The sequence below is a fragment of the Sciurus carolinensis genome, chromosome 8 (genome assembly GCF_902686445.1).
Source record: "Sciurus carolinensis chromosome 8, mSciCar1.2, whole genome shotgun sequence".
Taxonomy (NCBI): domain Eukaryota; kingdom Metazoa; phylum Chordata; class Mammalia; order Rodentia; family Sciuridae; genus Sciurus; species Sciurus carolinensis.
In genome coordinates this window covers 66,599,859-66,623,030 of record NC_062220.1, presented here as the reverse complement: position 1 = coordinate 66,623,030, position 23,172 = coordinate 66,599,859, and the positions used below count along the sequence as shown (strand labels likewise).

Genomic DNA, 23,172 nt, shown 5'->3' with positions numbered 1-23,172 from the left:
AACGTATGGATAGTATATACAGATATACATGCATATAAATAATTTCCAGGTTATGATAATTCTTACTTATGTCTTTCTTCATTGCTAAGTTTTTTACAATGGTTGTTTTAAACCATTTCAAAAAGACAGAATGCATATGTGGGCAAACATCCGTAAGCTGGGAGTATCTCTATTGGCCACTGAGAATTCACAGAATAATCAAGAAGAGCAAAGTACATCACTTAGAGTTAAGGTAACCATATAATTTACCTTCCAATCCTGGACATTTTGGGTCCAAAGGGGGAAGCTATCACTAATTTTACTGGTATGACCAGCATAATCCAGGACTCCCAGACAAACGTGGCCATTTGGTCAGCCTGATTAAAAGGAAGTTTTGTTTTCCCACCTCTGACAATGTCTCGGGTTGGAGTGTGACAGGGTAAACCACAACACAGAAACTACCCTTTTATCAGTAGAACAGAATGCAGTTTCTAAACATGCCAACAAGAGGTTAAAGCATCCTTAAAAGTTCATTTCTCACCTAATTAGCTCATTCATATCAATAGAGGTCTAATTTTAGAGATCTGTTCTGGATAAAATTATTTCTCAAAGAAATAATACCACTTGGCTGAGAACACACTGTATTATTACCCACGTGCTCGTACACTGTGGATTTGAATCTTGGAAACACCGTGTCACCCTCTCAAATGCCTCTTGATTCCAGACCCCCTGAGACTTACCTGTGGCAAGGGCCTTGTCTGAGGGAAGTGTTATCTCTGATCCCGGCTCCTCCTGAAGACGGCTGTGCCCCCACCAGGCAGCACTGGGTCACTCTGCCCACTAGCTTTTTTTTTTTTTTTAGTTGTAGACGGGCACAATACCCCCATTTACATGTGTGGTGCTGAGGATGGACCCCGGCGCCCCACGCAGGCAAGGCAAGTGCTCTACCACTGAGCCACAACCCCGGCCCCGCCGCCAGCTTTGACTGTCCTCCCGCCTGTGGTAGTCCAGCTCAGGTTTCTTTCTCTGCAAGGCCTGTGCTGTCCACCACCCAACCTGTCCTGCTCAGCTCCTGTGGCATTTATTATCTGCAATCAGATCAGCGCCTGCTCACGGGCTATCCTGTTCTCTAGGTCTTAATTGCATCTCCATCTCCCTCAATCAAACAGGAGGCTCCTGGCGAGAAAAGACTCTCAGGCCGTCCCACACGGCACTTGGTATACCGCCAGTGCAGGTAAATCTGTCAACGTCTCTTATTCCAATTATAAAATGGGGATTGTAATTCCTTAATATGCTCCATCTCAACCCAACCAGGGTGGTTACTAGGCATTCTATGAGACACTTTTATTAGTCCAATTCCCTCAATGCCAGGATATTTGCTTAAATAGAAAAATAAAGACTTTCTCAGGGGAAGCAACTGCTGAGGCCTTCCTCCTCTAAAACACTATGAGATGACTCACACCAAAACTCAGAACAAACTTAGAACAGAACCATCCCATCGGCAGCGCAGTGTGAGCCCATGTGTTAAGGAGAGTTGCGTAGGTACTTAGGATAAACGCTTGGGCAGGCTATTTTAACACTCACAATACTATCACTCCCATCTTACAACGTTTCACTTTTTTTTTAATTCTCCCAGTATCAAAAGGCCAACGTGAAGTTTATCAGTCCATTGATTCTCCAACATTTGCACCCCGCCAAGAGTCCAGCACCTACCATTACTTGGCATTGATTGTAACCTAAGCAACACACATTGCTCAATCAATCGTGGGTCAATCTATAATTGAAATGATACTCTTTGCACCTCCCCAACTGTCAATTTATTAAACTGATACACACGTCAATGTCTCTTTCTTCAAGGCAAGCTCAGAGACTTAAGGGTGACTTAAGCTCTAACTGCAGTGTGAACAACCGAAATTAGATTCCCAGGTCATTTTACTTATCCATGATGCAAGGCAGTGTGTTTCTCATGCACAGGAGATTTCATGGGAAATCTGCCAAGTCAAGTGTGTTCCTTATAACCGGCAGCGCTCCACAGCACCAACACAGATCATGCAAAGGAGGGGACACCTATGCAAGCACAAAGTAAGACTCACAGTTGAACTGCAGAGTCACCAATAGCACCATTCGTTCTGCTATTTCAGCTAGCATCATACTGAGGATTAGGAAAAGACACATCTTCTCCAAGAAGCTTTACTTCCATCTGATAGGTAACAGTCTTAAAATAAGCCACTTCATAGCCATCTGCTAAGTAAGCCATTGTAATAAATCTATGACATCTGTAATGTGAATATCAATCCTTTAGAAGCAGCTCGAATGTGCAGTGTACAACCTACACGTCAGTGCTGGCCAGGTGTTTATAACTTGAGAATATAGGAGATCAGTGGGAGGGAGCCATTCGTTATTTTACTTCCACCCCCCCACCAGCCCCAATTTCATCATCTATAAATTGGTAATAATAAGAGCTACGTAGTATGGGTGTCTTAGCACTGATCAACCTTCCCATTGGAATAGTAAAGCAATGGTCTGTAAATGACTCCAACAATAAGAAAGAGAAGACATTACTTGATTACATTACATAACGATAGCCATAAGATAGAGAGCTCGCATTCTCTTTGCTTTTTCCAAGTATCATATACCTGATAACCAAATCTGGGTTTTGAAATATTGAACATGAAAAGACTTCGGGTTTTTCTAGTAGCCATGATGGGTCTCACAGCCCCACCACACATTCTGGCTAGATTTTGGGGTGATCAGAGAAGCCCACAGTGGCAGAGTTGTTAATAAAGGCTAGGCATTCATTACCCGAAAAATAAAAAGAGAAGAAGAAAACCCGAAGTTCACTAGCCTGCACCAGGATCTCCCAGTCTCATCCCCAGCATGTTGGACTGGAGGAACCTTTGCCATGGGAGGCTGCTCTGTGCCTCACATGGTAGCGAGTGCACCAGCATCCCTGGCACTGGATGGCCGTAGTACCCTCGACCCCCAGGCATGGCAACCAAAACTGTCTCCAGACGTTGCTGAATATCCTCTGGGAGGAGCGGGTGGCAAAATCGTCCTTGGCTGAGAAACACCGGTCTACATGGGAATTTAAATTTACAGCCCTCGCATCATTCTCGCCAACAATGACCTCCAACCAAAGGAGACCTGGACTTTAAGATCCGCTATGACTGTTTTGTGACCTTAAAGACACTAGGCTTCTGTTTCCTGTCATATAAATGAAACCCAAATGCCGGCCTCTCATTTCCAGAACCTCCTCTCTGAGAAGGAGTTGAGCTAGGGCTGAGGGCAAGGTGTCTGAGCATCACAGCTTAGGCGTCCCCCAAGCTCAGTGGGTGCAGGACCACCTTCTGAGGTCCCAGCACTGTCGCCTATGCTGAAAAACGGTGCCGTTACCACCCAGGGCTGGCATGAAATGAAGCTAGATCACTTCCGCCTTCCTACTATGGCTCCCATTAAGTATAAACTCTTAACTTTCCATCGCACAGCTATCTGAGGCCAGGTCACTTAATTAAGCACTTGGGTGAAATAAAAGAAATGATAGCCCAGAAAACCTTACAACTGGATACTGGGTTTGAAGGAATTCAGAGTCACACTGAGGTCATCCAGACAAGTGCCCCTACTAGATGCTGCCAGGCCCAGCCCTCAGCCAGAGTCCACCTGCCTCTTGCCATTCCCTAGAGAGACGTCAGTCCTGCGCTCTCTGGGAGGCTCCAGGGCCCCAGCCCCAGCTCGGGCCTGCTTCTTCCCTTTTCTCCAGTCTTCATTTCCATGGCTCCATTTTCTTCCTTCTGGGATGATTGACAGATGGGAGTGTTCACATCATTCAGGAAAATTCCCAGCTACTATGCACCGGCATTGGCAATGCGTTTCCCTAAGCCTGAGATACTAGGTTTGGAAAATCACTTTGGGGGAAGCATCGCCAAGACCTAAGCTAGCTGTAGCCATTGAGCCCATCTTCAGAGGATCCTGTGGACAAGAAGTGAAGTTAGGTTTCCTACAACTCTCCTGACAAGGTCCAGTCTCCATCATGATCTGTCCTATGGAAAATGTCACATGTAACACACTTCTTGGGAATCATAACCACCTTTTTAGAAAATCTTTTAAATCCATAGTGGAATAAAAAATTATTTTTCTAATAGTGAAGCATATTTTTAAACAAGAGTAATTAAAACAGTGTGGACTTGGTGCAGGAAAAAAACAGCTCAAGCCATGGAACAGAAAAGAGAATTGAGGAACAGATCCATGTATTTAGAAGACAAGTGGCAGATCTCTATAGAAAGTGCTGAAGGCAACTGGAAATTGGGAAAAAAATAAAAAATTAAAATTTTTTATGTCATATCATTAGCTAAAACAACTTGGAAAGGTAAATATAAAACAAAAACCTATACAGCATAAAGAGAAAATATAAGAAAATATTTTATGACCTCGAGGAAGAGGAGGTCTTAAGAAGACACAAAGTCTAGTATATCCGACTACGTCCAAAATGGGAAAAAAAAAAAATGTGTATGGAAAAAACACCATCAACAAGATTAAAAGAAGAAAAGCAACAAGCTAGAAAATTACCTTATTTTCAAACAAAAGATCTAAATTTAGAATGTATAGACAAGTCCTACAAATCAATACAAAGACCTAAAAATACCAATAACAAAATCATCAAAAGATACCAATGGCAATTTACAGAGAGAAAATTCAATGATCATAAGAAAAATGCTTCAAAAAGACCCTAGAAACAAGGGAAAAACAAGTTAAATATTTTTTTACTCATAATATTGGCAAAAATTAAAACATTTGAAAATGTTGAGCACTAATTAGGGTGTGAAGAAAAGGGCACATTCCTATGCTGTGCGTGGGAGTATATAGTCAGTTGTCTCAGAAGACAATTTGGCAGAACTATTAACGTGGAAAATGCACATACCCAGCAATTCTACTTCTGTGCAGAAATACTCCCTCAGGTATGCAGAAAGCAGATATAAAAATAAAGATGATGACTAACCTATTTTTTGTAAAACCAGAAACCTAAATGTCTAGCAATAAGATAGTAAATAAATAGACTCTAGATCATTTTATGGAATACTATGCAGCAGTTAAAAAGAGTGAGGCATTGTACATGTAAGGACATGTAACAGTATGTATGAGAAAAAAATTGCAGAAAAATGTCCACAAAATAAAGCCATTCATATTTAAACACATGCACATGTACACATACACTCATATGCATGCAGCCATATTACATCTGTAATCATAGATATTTAATTTAGATAAATGTAAAGAAATGGCATGACCTGGGAGTAGGGGAGGGAATAATAGAAGGAAATTTCCCCCTTACCTCTGTTGTTTTAATATTTTTGGAGGAAAACCTGTCCTTGTAGGCTTTTTAGAATTTAATATTGTTTCTTTTAGAAAAGAAAAGAAAGAAATGTTTCTAAGATGAAAAACATTAGCAGAGACTCCCATTCTGCTTACACTGTCATGCAAATGCAGCACTGTCCCCAACCAGACTGAATTTTTCAGATCCTTTGCATAACAAAAAGGTCTTACAGGATCTTTCCTGAACAAAGGGCTATTTACTCTACCACGATGTACATGTCAAGATCAAGTTTTGGGCAGAAGTTTCAGAGAGGGGTCTCCACATCATTGTTGCAAGGACAGCACTCCGTGCAAAGGTAAGAGTAGAGCTTTGGTCTGCAGTTTCCTTTCTAAGCCAAAGGATGTCTGCCAGGAGCAACCACATGTATCCTTCCCCACATCAAAGTGCCAGCCTGTTTCCAGCTGGCCACTGCTGTCTACATTGTCTAATGCATTGTAACTACAAATTACACAGTGAACATCTGTGACTGTCTACTACCTACCAGCCTTATGCCCAAGGCTCAGTACCCAGAATCTTACCTGACTCTCACAATAATCTCAAGAGAAGTACTCACTTAACAGTTGAGGAAACTGAGGTTCCAATGGATTAAGAAGCAAATGGATCTCAAGCAAATAACTGTAGGGCAACTGTAACCTTCACCACTGATCTCCAGCCCTTGCTCTGGCCTCCAACCTGCATTGTCCCCCCAACTGTGAGTTTAGATGGTGAGTTTGGAAAGGTAGATGGGCTTGGCTCCAATTAATATGTATATATGAATGTTAAATTTTTTCATATTTAGGTTAAGGGACAAAAGTGATATCTACTGAAAAGAGAGAGAGAGAGGAATTACCATTCCTCCTGAACTTGAAAATGGGGCTGGATCTGCCATATTCAGTGAGCAGAGTCCTCCACCATGGGAGTGGTTCTAGGGATTCCTGAGAGTTCAAAGTCATGATGATTCTGCTAAGGGGTTAAGGCAGAAAACACACTCCCACTGAGGCTTTTCTGCCCTAGTCGGAATGCCAATTTCACATTTTTACAATCACATTTTTTAATGGCGTCCATGTTTATCCAGACCTGCTCATGGCTGGGACCCAGTGGAAACCAATAAGCAAAAGCCTGGAATTCCTCACTTCCTTCCCACTCCTATTGCTACTGGGGGTCTTTTAGCCCAGTCCTGTTTTTAATCCATCAGCATATGAGGGGCAGGAAAGAGGGAGGTAAAGTTGTCTGACAAGCAAGGTAGAGGGCACATGTGCCCTCCAGATGCTAAGGGATTTTAGAAAAAGTAACAAAGCATATAACACTCCCCCGCCCACCCCCCGAATTACAATTCTCCGGGAGAGCAGGTTAGGAAAATACATTTAGAGAGAAGAGTAGCAGATGGGATGGATGGATTCGATCAAGGCAAAGAACATCAAACAACTCCAGGGATATCTCACTTCAATGGAACATGCCTTTTTCTCCTTGCTGCCTCCAGGTAACTCGTGACAACCAACTGTCTAGGCAGGAAGCAGGGACATTTCAACCCCAGCAGGCATTTAATAGCCCCAAATGAGAGAGCACATACCCCTCTTCTCTTCTGTTCAATACTCTGATGAACCTGCACATAAATCACGATAAGTGAATGCAGGATATATATAAGATGCACATTTCTACAGAACCATGTGTTATTCAAATTAAATAGGTATTTTCCATTGCCATCTCCATAGAATGGATTTCTTTATTTGATCTATGGGAGAGTCTCCTTTTTAATTAAACCAACCACTCTGTCATTTTTCTAAGAAAGATAATAAAACAATAAAAATATTTATATCCTCTTTATCTCCCTAAACATTAATCATGAGGGGAAGCAAGTGTTGGGCCTTTGCTAGAGAGTTTATCACACAAACATTATACTAACGTGCTTTAAATTACTGTTTTGCAGGTCACTTTATTCCTATTAAGAGTGTATAAGATTCTTATTGCCTCTGACAGTATGTGCAATCATTTACTACCAAAAAGAATTCAGATCTGCAGTAAATTTGCCATAAGCATGGTTGATATATGAATATAAATGTATATTTGACAATACATATGCACCATATTGACCTGAACACTAAACACACTGACCTCAATTTTCATTCAAAGTGAAATGTAAACACCTAGTTTGATGAGCAATGCTTTCTTTATTCTTTGACTCCCAGCTATGCAATTTAATTGACAGCTGTGTTATCCAACAAAGTCATAGGTGGTTTTATAGTTTCACCAATTTGAGATTATAATCTCCAGTTAGTGGAGAAACTGGGGAATGTTTAGACTACAAACCACAAATGCACGTTACTCTAACAATATATATGTATTCGTATTATCAATTAAACATGGCAATGTATCCAATATCTGTAGAGATGCTAAATCACTATTAGATTTCAGCCCACACTTTACTATGTTGCAAAGTAAAATCCTCCCAGCTAGAAGGGAACAACTTCTAGGCTGTCATACCATCTTCCGGGTTCTGGGTAATAGCCTCCACCTGAGAGACTCCACATGGGAAGTAAGCTAATGTTAAAATATGAAACCACTGACATTTTTCTCTGCGACTGAGGGACCCTGATGTCTGATGATAAGCCATCTTTGATCTTTTTGAGTGATATAAAGTGTCTTCCAGGGGAGAATACAGAATTCTGAAAGTTTAAGTCACTGATTCCCAGAAAGTGGACTTACATGGCTATGGACAGGATTCAGGTCCTCCCAGTCTGTTGGACTAGGGACCTCAGATCTTCACTGGCCAGAACCTTCTGAGTACAAGGTACAGAGGTTTCCTGCCACACAGAGCTCTCCATAGGGCATCTCACAACCCAGCCCGGGGCTTCCCTTAGAGCAAGAGAACAAGCAAGACAGAAGTCATAGCCGTTTTGTAATCTAAGCCAGAGGTGACATCCCATTACTTTTGTTATATTCCATTTGTTAGTATTCAGTTTGTTAAAATCAAGTCACCAGGTCCAGCCCACACTAAAGGAGTAGGAGCTGGGGATGCAGCTCAGTGGTAGAGTGCTTGCCTAGCATGTAGGAGGCCCTGGGTTCAATCCAAATGTAAAGGGGAGGGAATCACACAAAGTGTGAAGCCCAGAAGATAGGGATCACTGGGACCATCTTAGAGGCTGCTTGCACCTTCATTGCATGCACAATAATAAAGGAATAAACACCATAATAGATAATGAATAGTGGGGAAATAAGAAAGCAGAATGGGAAGGGAAATGTTCCAGTGATGTACTGACTATGCCTCTGCTGGTGCTTGTGCTCATGTGCTCTCTCTCTCCAAAATCCAGCTAAACATTCTACCCTGTGACAGGTGCTTTGTCTGGATGTTCTCTAACCCTGTCTCCTCTCCACCAGTAAGCACCCCCAGAGTTCAAGTTTCAGCTCTTCATACCATGAACATTTCAGCACTATTTTTCTAACCAGCTCTCACACTCCAATATGTCCAGGACACCAAAGCCAGAATAATCTAAGTCACACTTAACTTTAGAGTGCAGAAAGCCCTCAGCACCTCCCTAATGTCAAACAAACTCTAGATGCTATAGGCAGCCATACAGCACATCATTTGACCCAGGCCTGGCTAGTAAAACTCATCATCCCCAGTAACAACTCAGCATCCCAGGCAAACCAGCAGAGACTTGAAGCCTCTGCCGATATCATCGCTCCCCCTTCCTTGGCAAGACCAGTCTTTGCCTCATCATTATAAATCCTTCCCAATTTCCAGGATGCAAAACAGATCCCATCTTCTCTGGGACACATTTTCTGATCACTCCTAACCATTTCAATTCCTCCTATGAACAAGTGAAGCTGCAAGAGACCACAGCACTCACTGCACTGGTCAGTCACTGTGCATGTGTCATGTTTCTCTAAGGAGTGGATAAGGTTCTCTCCTCCCTTCTTCCAGAGACCACCAACCTGCACCTCTGTGAGGGCCAGGAGAGATCTCACACATCTTCCCTTCCTGAGAGTGGCTGGTCCATGAGAGGTAAGGTTGGTTGGAAAGATAGATGGATGGATGGATGGATGGATGGAAGGAAATGTCAAGCACAGTGCTTAGAATATCATAAGAGGTCAATGCATCACGAATATTTGTTATCACCACCTGTCCTTAAAATGTGAAATCCACACCTTAGTTCTGTGTAAGAACCCTACCGAAGAGAGCAAAGGCAAGTGAGATTTACTCACTGCACACATCAGGCTGAAGATACATTTGTAACTGCTTCTTCATCACCCATCCTAACACTGGCTTTCAGTTACAGGAGGCCAAGTGCCAGAGCATTAGATGACACAACCAGGACAGAACTCAGTAAGTATAAAGCAACTTCAAATCAATATTTCAGCAGTGGGACAGATGAGCACTTGGGAAACAGCACTGGTGAAAACTAAAGAGTGCTGGGGGAATAGAGAAAAAATTATTGATTGTGGGGGATGCCCACATCGTTTGGGCAATTCCCAAAAAAAAAAAAAAAATTTTTTTTTAAAGAAATGACAAGACATTTTAAGGTCTTTGTTACCCATCTCTAGGGACTGAGGGATATCCCGATTAAAGCACAGAACGTCCAAAATCAAGGGTAAATCTAGCCATCCCTTTTAGTTGGAGCAATTAAGCCTGAAGTGAATCCTCCCAGGAATCAGATTCCTGGCGGTAGCATGCCTGCGCTATTCCTGGCCACCCTCATCTCACCATAGGGAGCGCAGGAAACTGCTAGAGGAATAGGCCCGCTAGCATCATTTCCCAAGAACAGAAAATTAGTTCTCCTGCTCTGGTGATCCCGGAGCAAAGTCTCCGCGGTGGTGCTGAGAGCCAGGGGCACGCATCGCGCAGGGAACCTGGGGGCACCGCAGCTCAGACTGAGTTTTGAGTTTTGCATGCCCCGCAGCCTGAGATAGGAAGGCATAACTTCTCTCGCCCCCAACTCACCTGCATTTAAGGACCATCTACCCATTGGTTTCAGCTCCCAGAGGCATCCTCTGAATCTCCATGGTTCGCGGTCCATCAGAGAGCTGATAGGATGAAGGGGACCGTGGCCAGCACGCGAGGTCACCAGGATCCCCTCCCTACTTGGGGTTGGGGGTGAAACCTACTCGGCTCCCTCCCATTAAGCCGTCAGGATCTCCGCAGGGGCGCCTCACCGTGGGCGACAGGGACCCGAGAAGGAAGGGACACGCTTCAAGCAAAACTTTGGGTCCTCCAGCCGCAACTCTGCACGAAAGAACCCCTTCTTCGGCCCGGAGTCAGGTCTGCCGCTCCGACCCGGGCTCTGGGACTCGGGGTGGCGGGGGCGGGCGGAGCCGCGGCATCTCGGAGCCGCGGCGCGCTGCAGCCTCCGCGCTCCGGCAAGCGGCGCTGGCCGGGCCGCGCGGCCCCTCCCTGGGCGTGCGGGCTGGCGGCCGGGCGGGCGGGCGGGCGGGCGGGCGGGCTGCAGGGCGCCTCTCTGCTGCCCCTGGCGGCCGCGCGCGCCGCGAGCGGAGCCGAGCCGGGCCGGGCGCCCGAGCGCCGGCCCCTCCTCCTCTCTCCTCCTCCTCCGCCTCCCTCCTCCCATCCCTCCCTCCCTCCCCCTTTCAGAACACTCAATGTCGGAACGTTCCGAAGATGACGTCGGAGCGTTCTCGAATCCCGTGTCTCTCGGCTGCTGCTGCCGAAGGAACAGGGAAAAAGCAACAAGAAGGAAGAGCAATGGCGACACTGGATCGCAAAGTGCCCAGTCCGGAGGCGTTTCTGGGCAAACCCTGGTCCTCCTGGATCGACGCCGCCAAATTACACTGCTCCGACAGTAAGAACCCCACCGCCTCCTCCTCCTTTTATTATCCTGTAACCTTTCCATTCACCTAGAGCCACTGGGAAAAAGTGTGTGTGTGAGAGAGAGAGTGGCCCCCGGTGTCCTCCATGCTTCTCCCTCTCTCTCTAAATAAATACACACAGAGACAGATCATCAGTGCACTGAGAGAGGCCCGGCTGCCAGGGCTGTCTGTCTGTCTGTCTGTGCCCCGCTCCCCGTGGCAGCCCGCGGGGTGGGCTTTCGCAGCCCCATGGTGTTATCTGTTTAAAAGGCTACTCTGTTGCTGCTTGCATAGTTTTTTTGGTACCTATCTGGGCCAGGTAGATGGAAACCCAGACTTGGGAGAAAATGTTGCATTGTCAGTTTTGGAAATATTTTCATATACAGTATTTATATCGATCTGTTTGCAAATAAACACTCTCCCTCCCCCCTTGACTTTGGCTTTTTCCCCCCTTTTTTTCCTCATTTTCTTTTTTCCTTTTCTTTTTCATCTGCAGATGTAGATTTAGAAGAGGCTGGAAAAGAGGGTGGAAAAAGCAGGGAGGTTATGAGGCTTAATAAAGAAGGTAAGTGGAGCTACTGGCATTTTAGTGTTAGCATGTGTGGCAGAATCTTCACAGGATTTGGAATATAATGTGAATTGTTCTGCTGGGTACAGAGTGACTAAGGCTTGTCAAAAATTGAGCACGCCCAGGTGACTACTGCTTCATCTTAACTTCTTTCAAAGTATAAATACAACTGGGGGGTACAGGGGGGTAGACTGTGGAAGGCAGAAGTTTACTGCACTTCAGTTGGAGTCCACGTTTGCACCTTCTGATGCATAGCTACCATTCTCCTTTGGAGCATCATTGCCAAATGGTGGGGGGTCAAAATCCCTGAAATGAGAAGTGGGGCTTCCTTCACAAGCATTCCAGCCTTCCTTGTGGGTAAATGCACAACAGTTTAATGAACCCCACATGGTCAGTCATTCCAGCAACCTCTTCTCCTCTGAAAAAAATCATTGTACATGGTAAACCTTTGCAGCAAGTGACATTTGGCCCACTTTGTGTTCGGTCACAGATTGTTAGGTGATGACCAGAGTTAGAGGCATCTGTATGTGCAGCACCCCCCACCAAGTTGGTTCCCCATCTGTTTTCACAGCGTGGAAGTATGGCACCTGAAATGGAACACAATGAGTAGATAGGTCATCTCAGACCGAGACATGTGAGTGAAATCACAGTGCTGGAGCTGGGCATCAAACACACATGGTTGTCATAAATAAATCTTATATCCTGGTTGTGTTTGCAAGCCTACTGTGTGTAACTCTGGCCTTTGGGCTTCAAATGGAACAACTTCAGAGGTAACTTACTGCTGAAGAAGTGGATGGATTCACGTGAATTGTAACTTGCTAACTAAAGTCTTGTAAACATAATTGACTATAATGTGGGGGAGTGCAAAGGGGCAGAAGAGATTGGTGAGGGGAGGTGTTTAAAAAGTTCAGACGTAACTAGGCCACAGGAACATTTCTCATCCAGAGAAAAGGCCATTAAACTCCAAAATGGTACCACTCATGAAAGGGGACATTTGAAAAGGTAGCTGAAACCTGCTTAGAAAGAGGGAACTCATTTTGCAGATTGATACCTAAGACAGTTGGTTTTCTGTTCCCAATCACTTCCTGACCATCCAGTGAGATGAAAATTTGTGTTTCAGAAAAAAATAACATGGAGGTTAAAATGCTTGCATATTCAAGGACAGCTCTCTAGCAGTGTTTCTGCTAATTAAGCACTTTGGGAACAAAACATTATTCTAAAGATGTTTGCCTCTAAATATCTTAGTGTGATCTTGACATGTGTGTTTAGGATGCACGAGGGAATGATGTCAAGTGGACTTCTTATAAGTGGCAGCTTATTTGTGCTAAATGTCTATGTGTGTTGCCAATGGAAAGAATCCCTAGAGATTATTTTCTTTGCAAACTCTTGAGGTCTTTAAAAGCTTATAGGACTGAGTTATCAGACCACCGGCAAGGTTTCCACAAAAGATGATGAGGCTGTGAAAACCTTTAAATTAGAGTTGAGTAGAGGTCACGATATGGCACAGGATTGGCACTTCTCAGGTCTGAGTGATGGATTATGACTATAATATACAAAACTCATGTTCTTTTCCCTCCTCCCCCCACTTCTGTTTCAAAAGATTCTTGTTCTCAGATTTCTTTGCCTCATGAGAAATGGATTCTTTTAAGGAAAAATGAAAAGCTCTCCTTTCCTCAGAAGTCACAATGGTACATCCTGCTTATTATGTCCTTTGTCCTGTAAAGGTACAAAGATTTAACTCCTAATTATATGCATTTGCATTAAGGACACCCACTGTTCAGTGCAACATACAATTGCTGACTTCACCAAAATAGCCATGCACAGGCTTGATCTCTTTGTTCATGGGCCTGGTGGAGCAGATTTGGGTGAGTATTTCCTGATGGTCTTTCTGATATATACACACAGTTTTCTTTGTAGATAAATATACATATACCGCATACCTATTCACTCCAACCACCCTGCAATGAAGAACATAAGGGTTGAGCTGAGACTCTATCAGGGTGTTTGGTGACCTGGATCTCCGTAACATTCGCTAGGTCAGTCTTGCCCTGGGCCTACTTGTTGGAGTTATCCTATGGCAGCTCTTGGACTGGACACGTTTGTGGATGGATGTCTGCAGGACACAAGGTGGTCTGTTGTGACTCCGTACATCTATGTGTATAAACACATAGATTGACCATGATGCTGTTGGCAGCTAGCAGGTCTTGAGAAGATATTTGGGCTTTAATGACAATGAGCGAATAAAATAAAGTTTAGGAATTACAACTGAGAAATGAAGGACTATGATTTTTGTGATAAAATATATATAACATAAAATTTACCATTTCAGCTGTTTCTCAGTGTACAGTTCAGTACATGAAGTACATTCATAGTCTTGTACAAGGATCACCACTATCCATTTCCCAACTTTTTCACCATCTTAACCAGAAACTTTGTACCCATTGAACAATAATTTCCCATTTCTCCCTTCCCCTCCACCTGGTATCCACGTTCTTTCTTTCTCTATAAAGTCGCCCCTTCTAGATACCTCATGTAAGTGAAAGCTTACAGTAATTGCCCTTTTGTGTCAGCTTCTTTCACTTAGCTTAGTGTTTTCAAGGTTCATCCTTGGTGTAGCAGGTATCAGTATTTCATTCCTTTTTCATACTGATTCCATTGTATATATACTACATTTTATTTATCCACCCATCTGCTGATGGACATTTGGATTGTTTCCACTTTTTGGCTATTATGACTAATGTTGCTGTGAACATTGATGTGATGTGATTTTTTTTTTTTTAAATACACTAAGCTCAGATGGGAAATTGGGCTGGAAATGTGAAATAAGAATCATTTTGCTTTCTGCTTCTGGCCACAGTTTTGGAAGACATAGCAAGCTTTTGCAGACTTTTTGAATAACCTGGTAATATAGTTTCTTTCCCATTCATGTTCTTTTAACCTTTCTTTGTTTCAATTCTCCACCTTTATGGAGTAGGAAATGTTAATGGAATGCTTTGAAATCTCCATATTTAAGTCTTCACATCAATGTTATTATTTCATGCAAAATTAGCTAAAATTATGGTCAAGTGGAATTCTGCAAATAGGTTTGAATCTTGCCAGGTCATCACCTGGGTGCAGAAGTTGTCGCTAATTCCATGCTTGGATGTGTTTATATGGGGTTCTATCCAGACAGCCTGGCAGGGGAGAGAGAGGGGAGAGAGAGAGAAAGAGAATGCTCAAAGTTAGTTTCCTGAGTTCTGATATATGCCCTGGGGAACATTTCCTTCTCTGGGCATGTTCTCTCATCTTTAAAGTAAGAGGGTGGGACTAAATGTCCTCCACCGTTCCCCTGAGACCTCTGAACCTGAGCGTCTGTATTGAATGCACCTGCCTTTGAGATGCGATTATAGCAGACAGGCTGTTTCTAAATAAACTTTAAAATAAATAAAATAAGCCCTCACATTAAAAATACCTGTAACTCCTTCAGAAGTACTGAGAGTAATTGGGTATATTTTCTCAGCTTTTTACTTCTTGGTGGCAAAAATCACTGCGTCTACATAAGCATGGTTTACTGCAAATAGTTGTGAATGGCAATAGTTGTGAATGGTCTGTGACCTTCAGTGCTCTAAAAAAGCACATGAACTGTGCTTATGATAGAACATTCCAAGGAAGGCCATTCCTCTATGCTAACCTTTTAAAATAATTTTCTCTCCTCAACTTGGTGGATTTACTTGAGGACTTTTTTTTCCCAAGCTAATTGGGAAAAAAGCTCTTAGTGACTTAGAAAGATGTTCTCGATTTCGAATTGCTTCACCTAAACTTTTTTCTTTGAAGAATGCCAGTTTGGGGAAAGCAGAGGCAGGACAATCACAAGTTTGAGGGCAGCCTGGGCCACTTAGTGAGATCTGCCTCACAATAAACAGGACTTGGACTGTATCTCAGTTGTAGAGCACCTCTAGGTTCACTCCCCAATACTGGGTCAAGGGAGGGAGCCAATTCATAAATAAGGAGCAGGCTCTTAAGTGTCCTCAACTATAAAACTGAGAAAAAAACAGGGTTGTTGTGAGGATTGAGATGATATGAAAGGGCTTAACACATAGTATGTGCTTTTATCCTTTTTATTGTTGTTATGATTATCACCATTTATTAATGAAGCTAGTTCTAGAAAATTATTCTAATGAACTTGGATTTTTAACTATTCTGATGAAGGGAAAAGAGACTTCATTTATAGAGTAATAGCAACATTTTTAATGGAGTACCACTAATAAGTGGTCATTGATAAGTTTTATCAAGAGCTAAAAAAAATAGTCATTTTAAGTCTTATGGCTTAAGAAGAGTCTATATTTTTTTCCCCTAGGGATGGAGAGATCTAAAAAAAATTTTTTAATGAGTTATAAGTTGTTTCATCACTGAGAAAAGTAAGACCTCATTAGATCCTTGTTTGGGTGTTTCAGAAGCCCACGCTTGTGACTTTGGGCATTTGTCTGTTTTAGTGTTCCCACATGTTTTGGTTTGATGCAAGTAAACTAGTGCCATGCTTCCAATTGAACACTGTGCTGCTGGGTCCATAAGATCTTACTGTGACTATAAGAGTTTGCTGTTCTCCTGAGATGCTGGTGGAATTGGACTGCAATACCGGAGGGAGCAGGGAACAAGGGAACAGGTTTAGGATCCCATAGTTATGGCTGGATGGGAGCAAATTGGAGGAAAAATGGCAGCTGACCTGGTAAGATGGAAGCGTTCCTTGAGCCAGGGAAACCAGAGACAAGCTGTGGAGATGTATGGGAAGCTGCATCCAGCTTCTCTTTTTCATCATACAGACAATTCTAGATCTAAGTTAACAGGAGGTGGGAAAACATGGATTCCACAGCTTGACCTCATTGCCACCATTCATTTCAACTTCATCCTGCCGTGAGCCTGCCTTCCTCCCCTTTTGCTTGGGTGGCAACATGTCCACTTTAGCATTTCATTATCAATTAATTCTCTTCTCTTGCCCTGGGTTTGGGATGGAAGGAACGGAGAGATGGGGAGACTTAACGGTGGCAGGGAGGAAAGGTAAAAAGGAGCCCAAAATAAGGGCTTGGCAAACTAATAAGCTTTACGGTCGCATCCAGCTGGTGGAGTGGAGGGCAAGCAGAGCTGAGAAAAGACAACCCCACCATCGAGTTTGAAAAACACAAAGCTTTTGAAATGAGTCTCTTTATACACACAAGCATTTCCATGTGTCTGTGTTCCCATGTGGAGGAAATGTGGCTCTGAGTCCTTTCAGAACAGAAAGTCAGACAGGGTGGGCACACTCTGCATACAGCACTGCCTTCAGCACACCTTCGACCATGCCAGGGTCTCAGCATGTGTCATTCATTCTCTGAGAACGAAATTTTACCTCTGCAGATGTAGACTGTTACATACGTTCACTAAAACTACATTAAAAAAATAATGTTCACGTGTTAACAAAATTCAAAAGGGTATAGTTACAGTGGAAAGTAAGTCTCCTCACCCCAACCCCATTAGCTTGTGTATCCTCCGAAAGGTAATCTGTGAGCATTCGAGTAGATACATATGTAGTTTTGTCTTATTCCTACATGAATGATGGAAAACCACAAGGACTGTCTAGTATCCTGCCATTTCCATTCGCCTTAGAGGGCCGTTCATGTTGGTTCATAAGGAATTGCCACATTCTCTTTTTGGTGCCTACACGTACTAAGCCTCTGGGTATTTGGCTTAATTTTAAATACCCTCTACTGCCTTCTTGGCTTCCTTCATGCATGGCTGGCCCTATGGGAGAGAGCTCGCTGTGCTAGATGTGGAACAAAGCAGTGGAAAGCATCTTCTTGCCCTCAGGGCGCTTCCCTCCTAACAGCAAAAGCCATGATGACTTGGATCAGTGCTCCAAAAGGAAAAGTTGGGATGCTGTTGGAGAGCATGGCAAGAGGACCCAGTTTAGGTTAGGGGCTCAATAAAGCCCTCCCTGAAGAAATTTTATTTTATTTAAGTAAAAGGATGGAATATGAATGGAAGTTACCAATGTGTGAAGATGGACAGGGTGGAGTTAGAGGAAACAATGCATGCGAAGTGCAAGAGAATACAGAATGTTCTAGAAAAACTAAAAAATCTGTTGTTAGAATGAAGATAGCAGAGTAGTGTAAGTTTTCTCACCAGTGACACGACTGATATTTTAAGTCAGGGACAACTTTGTGGAGGGGACTATCCTTGCATTGTAGGGTGTTAGCAGTATCTTCTACCCACTAGGTTCCAGTGGTGACTCCTTCCTCCCCTCCAAGTTTGGACAACCAAAAATATCTGCAGACATTGCCAAATGTCCTCTAGGGAGGCAGAATCACCCTGGTAGAGAATCACTGGTGAAGCTGGAAAGGTAAGGACACAAGTAAAATAGAGAAAAATACAGGAATATTCCACTAATATCGTGTCTTGGGTCTGCAGCCTATATAAGTCCACCTCAGCAAATGCTCAGCAGTGTGGACTGTGACTGTTCTGTAACTGGTGCTGGGTGCAGAGAGGCCTCTGGGAACTCTCCTCCGAAGGTTTACAAGAGGACTGCTCTGTAGTCAACGGCGACAGTGGGAGCTGCAAGTTCTCATTCTGTGTGGCCCAGCCCTCTCTCACTGTGGGGAGAGGAGACCCCCAAAGAGCCAATTCTGATAATGATGGTGTTTATTATCTGCTGGTGCCCGATGTCAGAAGCACCACGGTGAAGAATTAAAGATTTCAGTTTATATTGAAAGTCAGGCTGGAAGTACCACTGGCATCCTCTGCAGTTTGATTACCCGTGGGACTTGTCTGAAATGGGGATGCACATGGCTGAGAGCAAGCAGCTGGCTTCAAGACTTCCATGTTAAGGACTGGAAAATAGGAAGGACAGGGAAGGTCTGCTTCTGAGGGCCTCTGGTCTGGGCCATGTGGCCTACAGTGTCGTTTAAGACCGTGGGGCCTCGCTGACTCTTCAACCAATGGTTCTCAGGGGCCTGTTGTCTCTGCTGCAGAATTGATTTAGAAAAGTTAGGCAGATTCATTTCTGCATGCTTTTCTGTGTAGGTTGCTTTTATGTCCTCTGAGTAACCTTTCATTTATGACGTTTTGTTTCATTCATGATGTCCTGAAGTGGACATGAAATGGTCCTAGCCAACACAGAGAGACCCCCATCCTAGTCAAATGCCTCCTATCCAAGGACCTCACCCTCTGAAGAGGCCCAGTGTTCACATCTGGGAACAATGATTATTAAGTGACTGCAGTGATCAAACATAGCAGTAATGGAAAGGGAGAGCGTTGTTAGTCACTGGGTTGGATTTTTTTTTTTTTTTCCAAATATTGTAGAAACAATTGTGGAGGGACTATCCTTGCACTCTTCTAAAACTTGGCACAGTGTTCTGCCAATGTTGGGCTCCCAACTAATGCTGTTTGACTGGCATTCTCTTTGTCTTCTGTGGCAGGGCTCAGACTGACCACTTCTGCCAAAGGGACCTGCACTTGGACCCTAAGGCACTTGAGCTAATGATGAGAGGTCTTGAAGTCCCTTCCTTTGAGACATCTGAGGCTAAGGCATGGGATCCTAAACATTCAAAGGCCAGACCCGGCTGGCCCAGTTGCCTATAGGTAAAGGTAGAATCCCTCTGTGGACAAAGCATTTGTTTTTATGGAGATACTTTATCCTTGTGGTTTCATAACACAATTCTACTTGTCGATTTTAAGGGAGAGGTTGTTTAAGGAGAAAAAGGAAACCAAATAAATTCTCCCCAGAATGAACTAGCATCAGGTCACTGTAAGGGGGAAGATAAAAGTGAGTCAATGATGGGCTTTTTGAACACAGCAGCAGTTAGCAGTCTCCCTGCTTCTGTGAAGCCAGTTGTGAATCTGTGAACATTAAGTGCAAGGACACCCTCAGCCAGGAGCAGTGTGGCCTGCTCCAAGACAACAGTACAGCCCTACACCTGAGGTGGGGTGGGGAGACAGGACTGACCAGGTCACTTCAGCATTGTAGAAGTATGCCAAGCAGTTGAGACCCATTCCCAGTTTGGTCATGTCGGATCAAGGTGATATCCAGCTTTTTTTTTTTTTGTGAGCTGACCACAAAAGGACAAATACTGTCTGAGTCCTCTTAAATGAGGTTCCTAGAGAGTCACATTCAGAGAGAGAATAGAATGGCAGATGCCGGGGCTGGGCTGGGGAGGGAGATGGGGAGTTAATATTTAGTGGACATACTTTCAGCTAAAAATGCTGAAAAAGTTCTGGAGATAGATGGTAGTGACAGCCGGACCACATTGTGTAAGTACTTCATGCCACAGAACTGTGCTCTTAAAAATGGCTAAGATGGTAAATGTTAATGTGTGTTTTACTACACACACACACAAAGTTCATTGGCATTGCAGACTGGAGAGTCTCCTGCAGCATAATTTAAACCTTGACTCTGCCATTTCCTAGCTGTGTCTTAAATTCAGCCTTAATTTCCTCATTTGCAGGATAGGAATGACATTCCCTCTCAGAGTTGTAACAATAAATGAGTTACTTCTGGAATACAGTAGGCACTCAATAATATAAGCTCTTGTTATGATAATTGTTATTTTGATGAGGCTCTTGGGTCTTCTTTGCTATACCTGTCACTTTGCTAGAACTGTCACTTTCAGAGGAACACACTGTCCCAGCTGCCCCGGGAGTGTGCCCAGGGTCACTAGGTATCTTTTGTCTTTTGTGTCCCTGGTTCTTTCAGGATCCCAGGAGTGAAAGCTAAAGGAGTTGAACCTGGGTCCCTGTACTATTTGTTTCCAAGAGTGAATCTGTGTCTTGCAAAGTGTGGTCATTCTGGGACCCTGTGGTATCCCCCAGGCACCTGGAATCCCTGGGCCGTAGTCATGCTGACCCAAGACTACTGACAGAGGGAAGTACGGGAACCAGGGACTCACATTTCAACCTGGCTGCTCTGGGGATTCTGGTAACTGAAGGTTGAGATTTGCTCATTGATTGGAAAAGTGGCTCTTAACCCTGCCCACCTTGAATCCCTTGGGAAGCTTTTTGATAGCAAAGACACCAGGCCTGCTTGCAGAGATTCTGTTTGTATAGGTCCAGGAAAAGGGGTTCTTGGCAAGCAGTGTATGTGTTTTTAAGAATAACAATCCTAGCTGCCACTCCTTGGGCATTGACTAGTGCCAGGCACAGGGCTAAATGTGTGCTTTCCATCCAATCCTTATAAACACCCTGTGAAGCAAATCCTATTCTCAACCCCATCTTAGAGATTACGAAGCTGAAGCTCAGAGGGGTTAAGTGATTTATGTAAGGTGATACAGCTGGAAAGTAGCAGAGCCAGAATTTGAACCCAGAGGCAGGGTAATTCCAGAGGCTATACTCTAATCACAGTGTCATATAAAGTCTCATCCTGGGAGTGGGGTTAGGACTAAAATGAAGCAAACAGGCACCTAGAACACATGCTTAAGGAGACACTCACATGCAACCTTACCTGTTGCAGCTGAACACCTGGTTTGCCTCATCCAACCCAGCCCTGCCTAGGAGAGCATGTCCTGTAAGCAGAATGGTACAGACCGACCAACTGCCTTTCCCCCTGTGTATTTGAGCTGGTGGCCAGCTGAGGGGGCCCTGGGTGTCCCTGTCAATGAAATGCTTTCCCATCCCAGGGTCCCAGCTTTGGGGCCTCTGTGGCCAGAGTGCTGGCCTCAGGGAAATCATGGGAGCTGATGCAAACTGTTCCTTTTCGGAAGAAGGTGTTAGCAAAGATGGTTGCCAGGCAACTCCGGGGACATCTATCTACAGTGATGATTTCTCTCTTTTTTCCCCCTTTTGAACATCTTCTAGGCTGCTATTCAGTTTGCCTCTTGGCGTTGGGATTGTTAGTATTTTCATGAAGGGTGCACTCTCCTTTGGATGATGGAGTGGAGATAGCTTTTCAATACCCCCCACGTTCAAGGTGTCCTTTTGATGGTGATATGCCTGTTAAGTGGGTGTGAAAGTCCTTTGCCTTCTTCAGCCACAGCATGCCCTAGTTGTCACTGGCTCTGAGGGGTAGTGATAAAGAAAATTCTTTAGAGTGGCTGAGAAAGACACAGAATGCGTCTCACATGAAGACGGGGAGATGTGGCAGTGATCAGCTCTGTGACTCCGGGTTTCACCTGCTCTTCGTTAACCAGAGCCCTTGAGCATTTTATATGTGATGGCCTTGCTGGTCCCGAAGGAGCTGGTATCTCCCTCTTCCTCTCCCTCTCCCTCTCCTTCTCCCTCTCCTTCTCCCTCTCCTTCTCCCTCTCCCTCTCCTTCTCCCTCTCCCTCTCCCTCTCCCTCTCCCTCTCCCTCTCTGTTCAGAGACCAGGGGACTCTTCCACATGTGTTCCCTCTTCATTCTTCCCCCTTTCCTACTTAGTCACTTCCTCTGTGTGGGGTTTCAGGTGACGCCTGCTGGCTGGTGATTTGATTCTTCCTGCCCAAGACTAGCAGGAAGAAAATGAGACATTGGGAAAGTGGCCCTGGTCACTTTTGGGTAAAGTTGGCTCTATATAACCGACCCACGAACAAGAACCCTATTAATTATATTCCCAGACTCAGGCCCTGTCCTCTTGAGCTCCCCCTCTCCTCCCCCATGCCACTGTGTCCTTTCTCATCTTTTGCAGAAGCAGGGCAAGACCCAAAGAGAACTCAAATGCAACTAAGAGTGCTGCCACTTTCCATGGATGAGACAGAAGACTAAAAGGCAAAGACAAACCCCACTTAAAATAATCAGGTTTAAGCAGATGAAGGGGCTCTCTGCTTTCCAAATGGAATTATTGGGGGCTTCTTTAAATAGTAGACAGCCCTAGAACTTTCTGAAACCTGTATTTCCTTTTTTTGGGTATGGATTATTGAACTCAGGGGCACTTGACCACTGAGCCCTATTTTGTATTTTATTTAGAGACAGGATCTCGCTAAGTTACTTAGTGCCATGCTTTTACTGAGGCTGGCTTTGAACTCACGATCCTCCTGCCTCGGCCTCCCAAGCTGCTGGGATTACAGGTATGCGCCACCACGCCCAGCTGGTATTTCCTTTAGGGAAGTTTTAGTGGCATCCTTTCTACGCTTTTCAGCTGGCTCCTCGTGTCCTCCCCCTCCCTTGTCTGTGCACACCTGCGACTTGCTCACACCTAGTCATGCCCTCTTTGGTGATTCTGGGGTGACTGCCGCCAGCCCTGACCTCTCCTTGCTGAGAGCTCCTCTGCCCTCTCTGGGGGTCCGCACTGGAGTCATCCACCTGGGTGTCTGTATGCACCCCATGCTCCCCAGCCCAAGCGCCAGGGCAAAGTCCGCGTGTTTTTCCTTCTCTGTCTTTAGAAAGCCCTCCACCATTTAAAGAGGCTCCTGTACTTCTCCATTCCCTTCCCCTTTCCAGCACCCCCGGCCACGTCTCCTGGCCTACCTGGACTTTTGTACTAGCCACTTCATTGGTCTCCCTGTCTCCTCCTTCTGTGCATATCATTTCAAAATTAATGTCCCAGAAATTCACGTTTAT

General features: G+C 44.4%; 1 protein-coding gene and 1 long non-coding RNA gene across 7 annotated transcripts in view; one reads left to right on the top strand and one right to left on the bottom strand.

The window, feature by feature from the left end:
* LOC124991952 (uncharacterized) overlaps positions 1 to 10,699 on the bottom strand; it is a 31,215-nt gene extending 20,516 nt beyond the window's left edge. The window contains exon 1 of the long non-coding RNA XR_007109994.1: positions 10,266 to 10,699. This is a non-coding gene — a long non-coding RNA (uncharacterized LOC124991952). The remainder of the gene's footprint in view (positions 1 to 10,265) is intronic.
* The window catches only part of Atxn7l1 (ataxin 7 like 1), a 235,841-nt gene continuing 223,127 nt past the window's right edge, over positions 10,459 to 23,172 (top strand). For all 6 annotated transcript variants that reach the window (XM_047562903.1, XM_047562901.1, XM_047562900.1 and 3 more), the window contains exons 1-3: positions 10,459 to 10,583; positions 10,911 to 11,118; positions 11,622 to 11,690. In XM_047562903.1, coding sequence (XP_047418859.1) covers positions 10,938 to 11,118; positions 11,622 to 11,690 — 250 coding nt within the window. In that variant the 5' untranslated portion in view covers positions 10,459 to 10,583; positions 10,911 to 10,937. The remainder of the gene's footprint in view (positions 10,584 to 10,910; positions 11,119 to 11,621; positions 11,691 to 23,172) is intronic.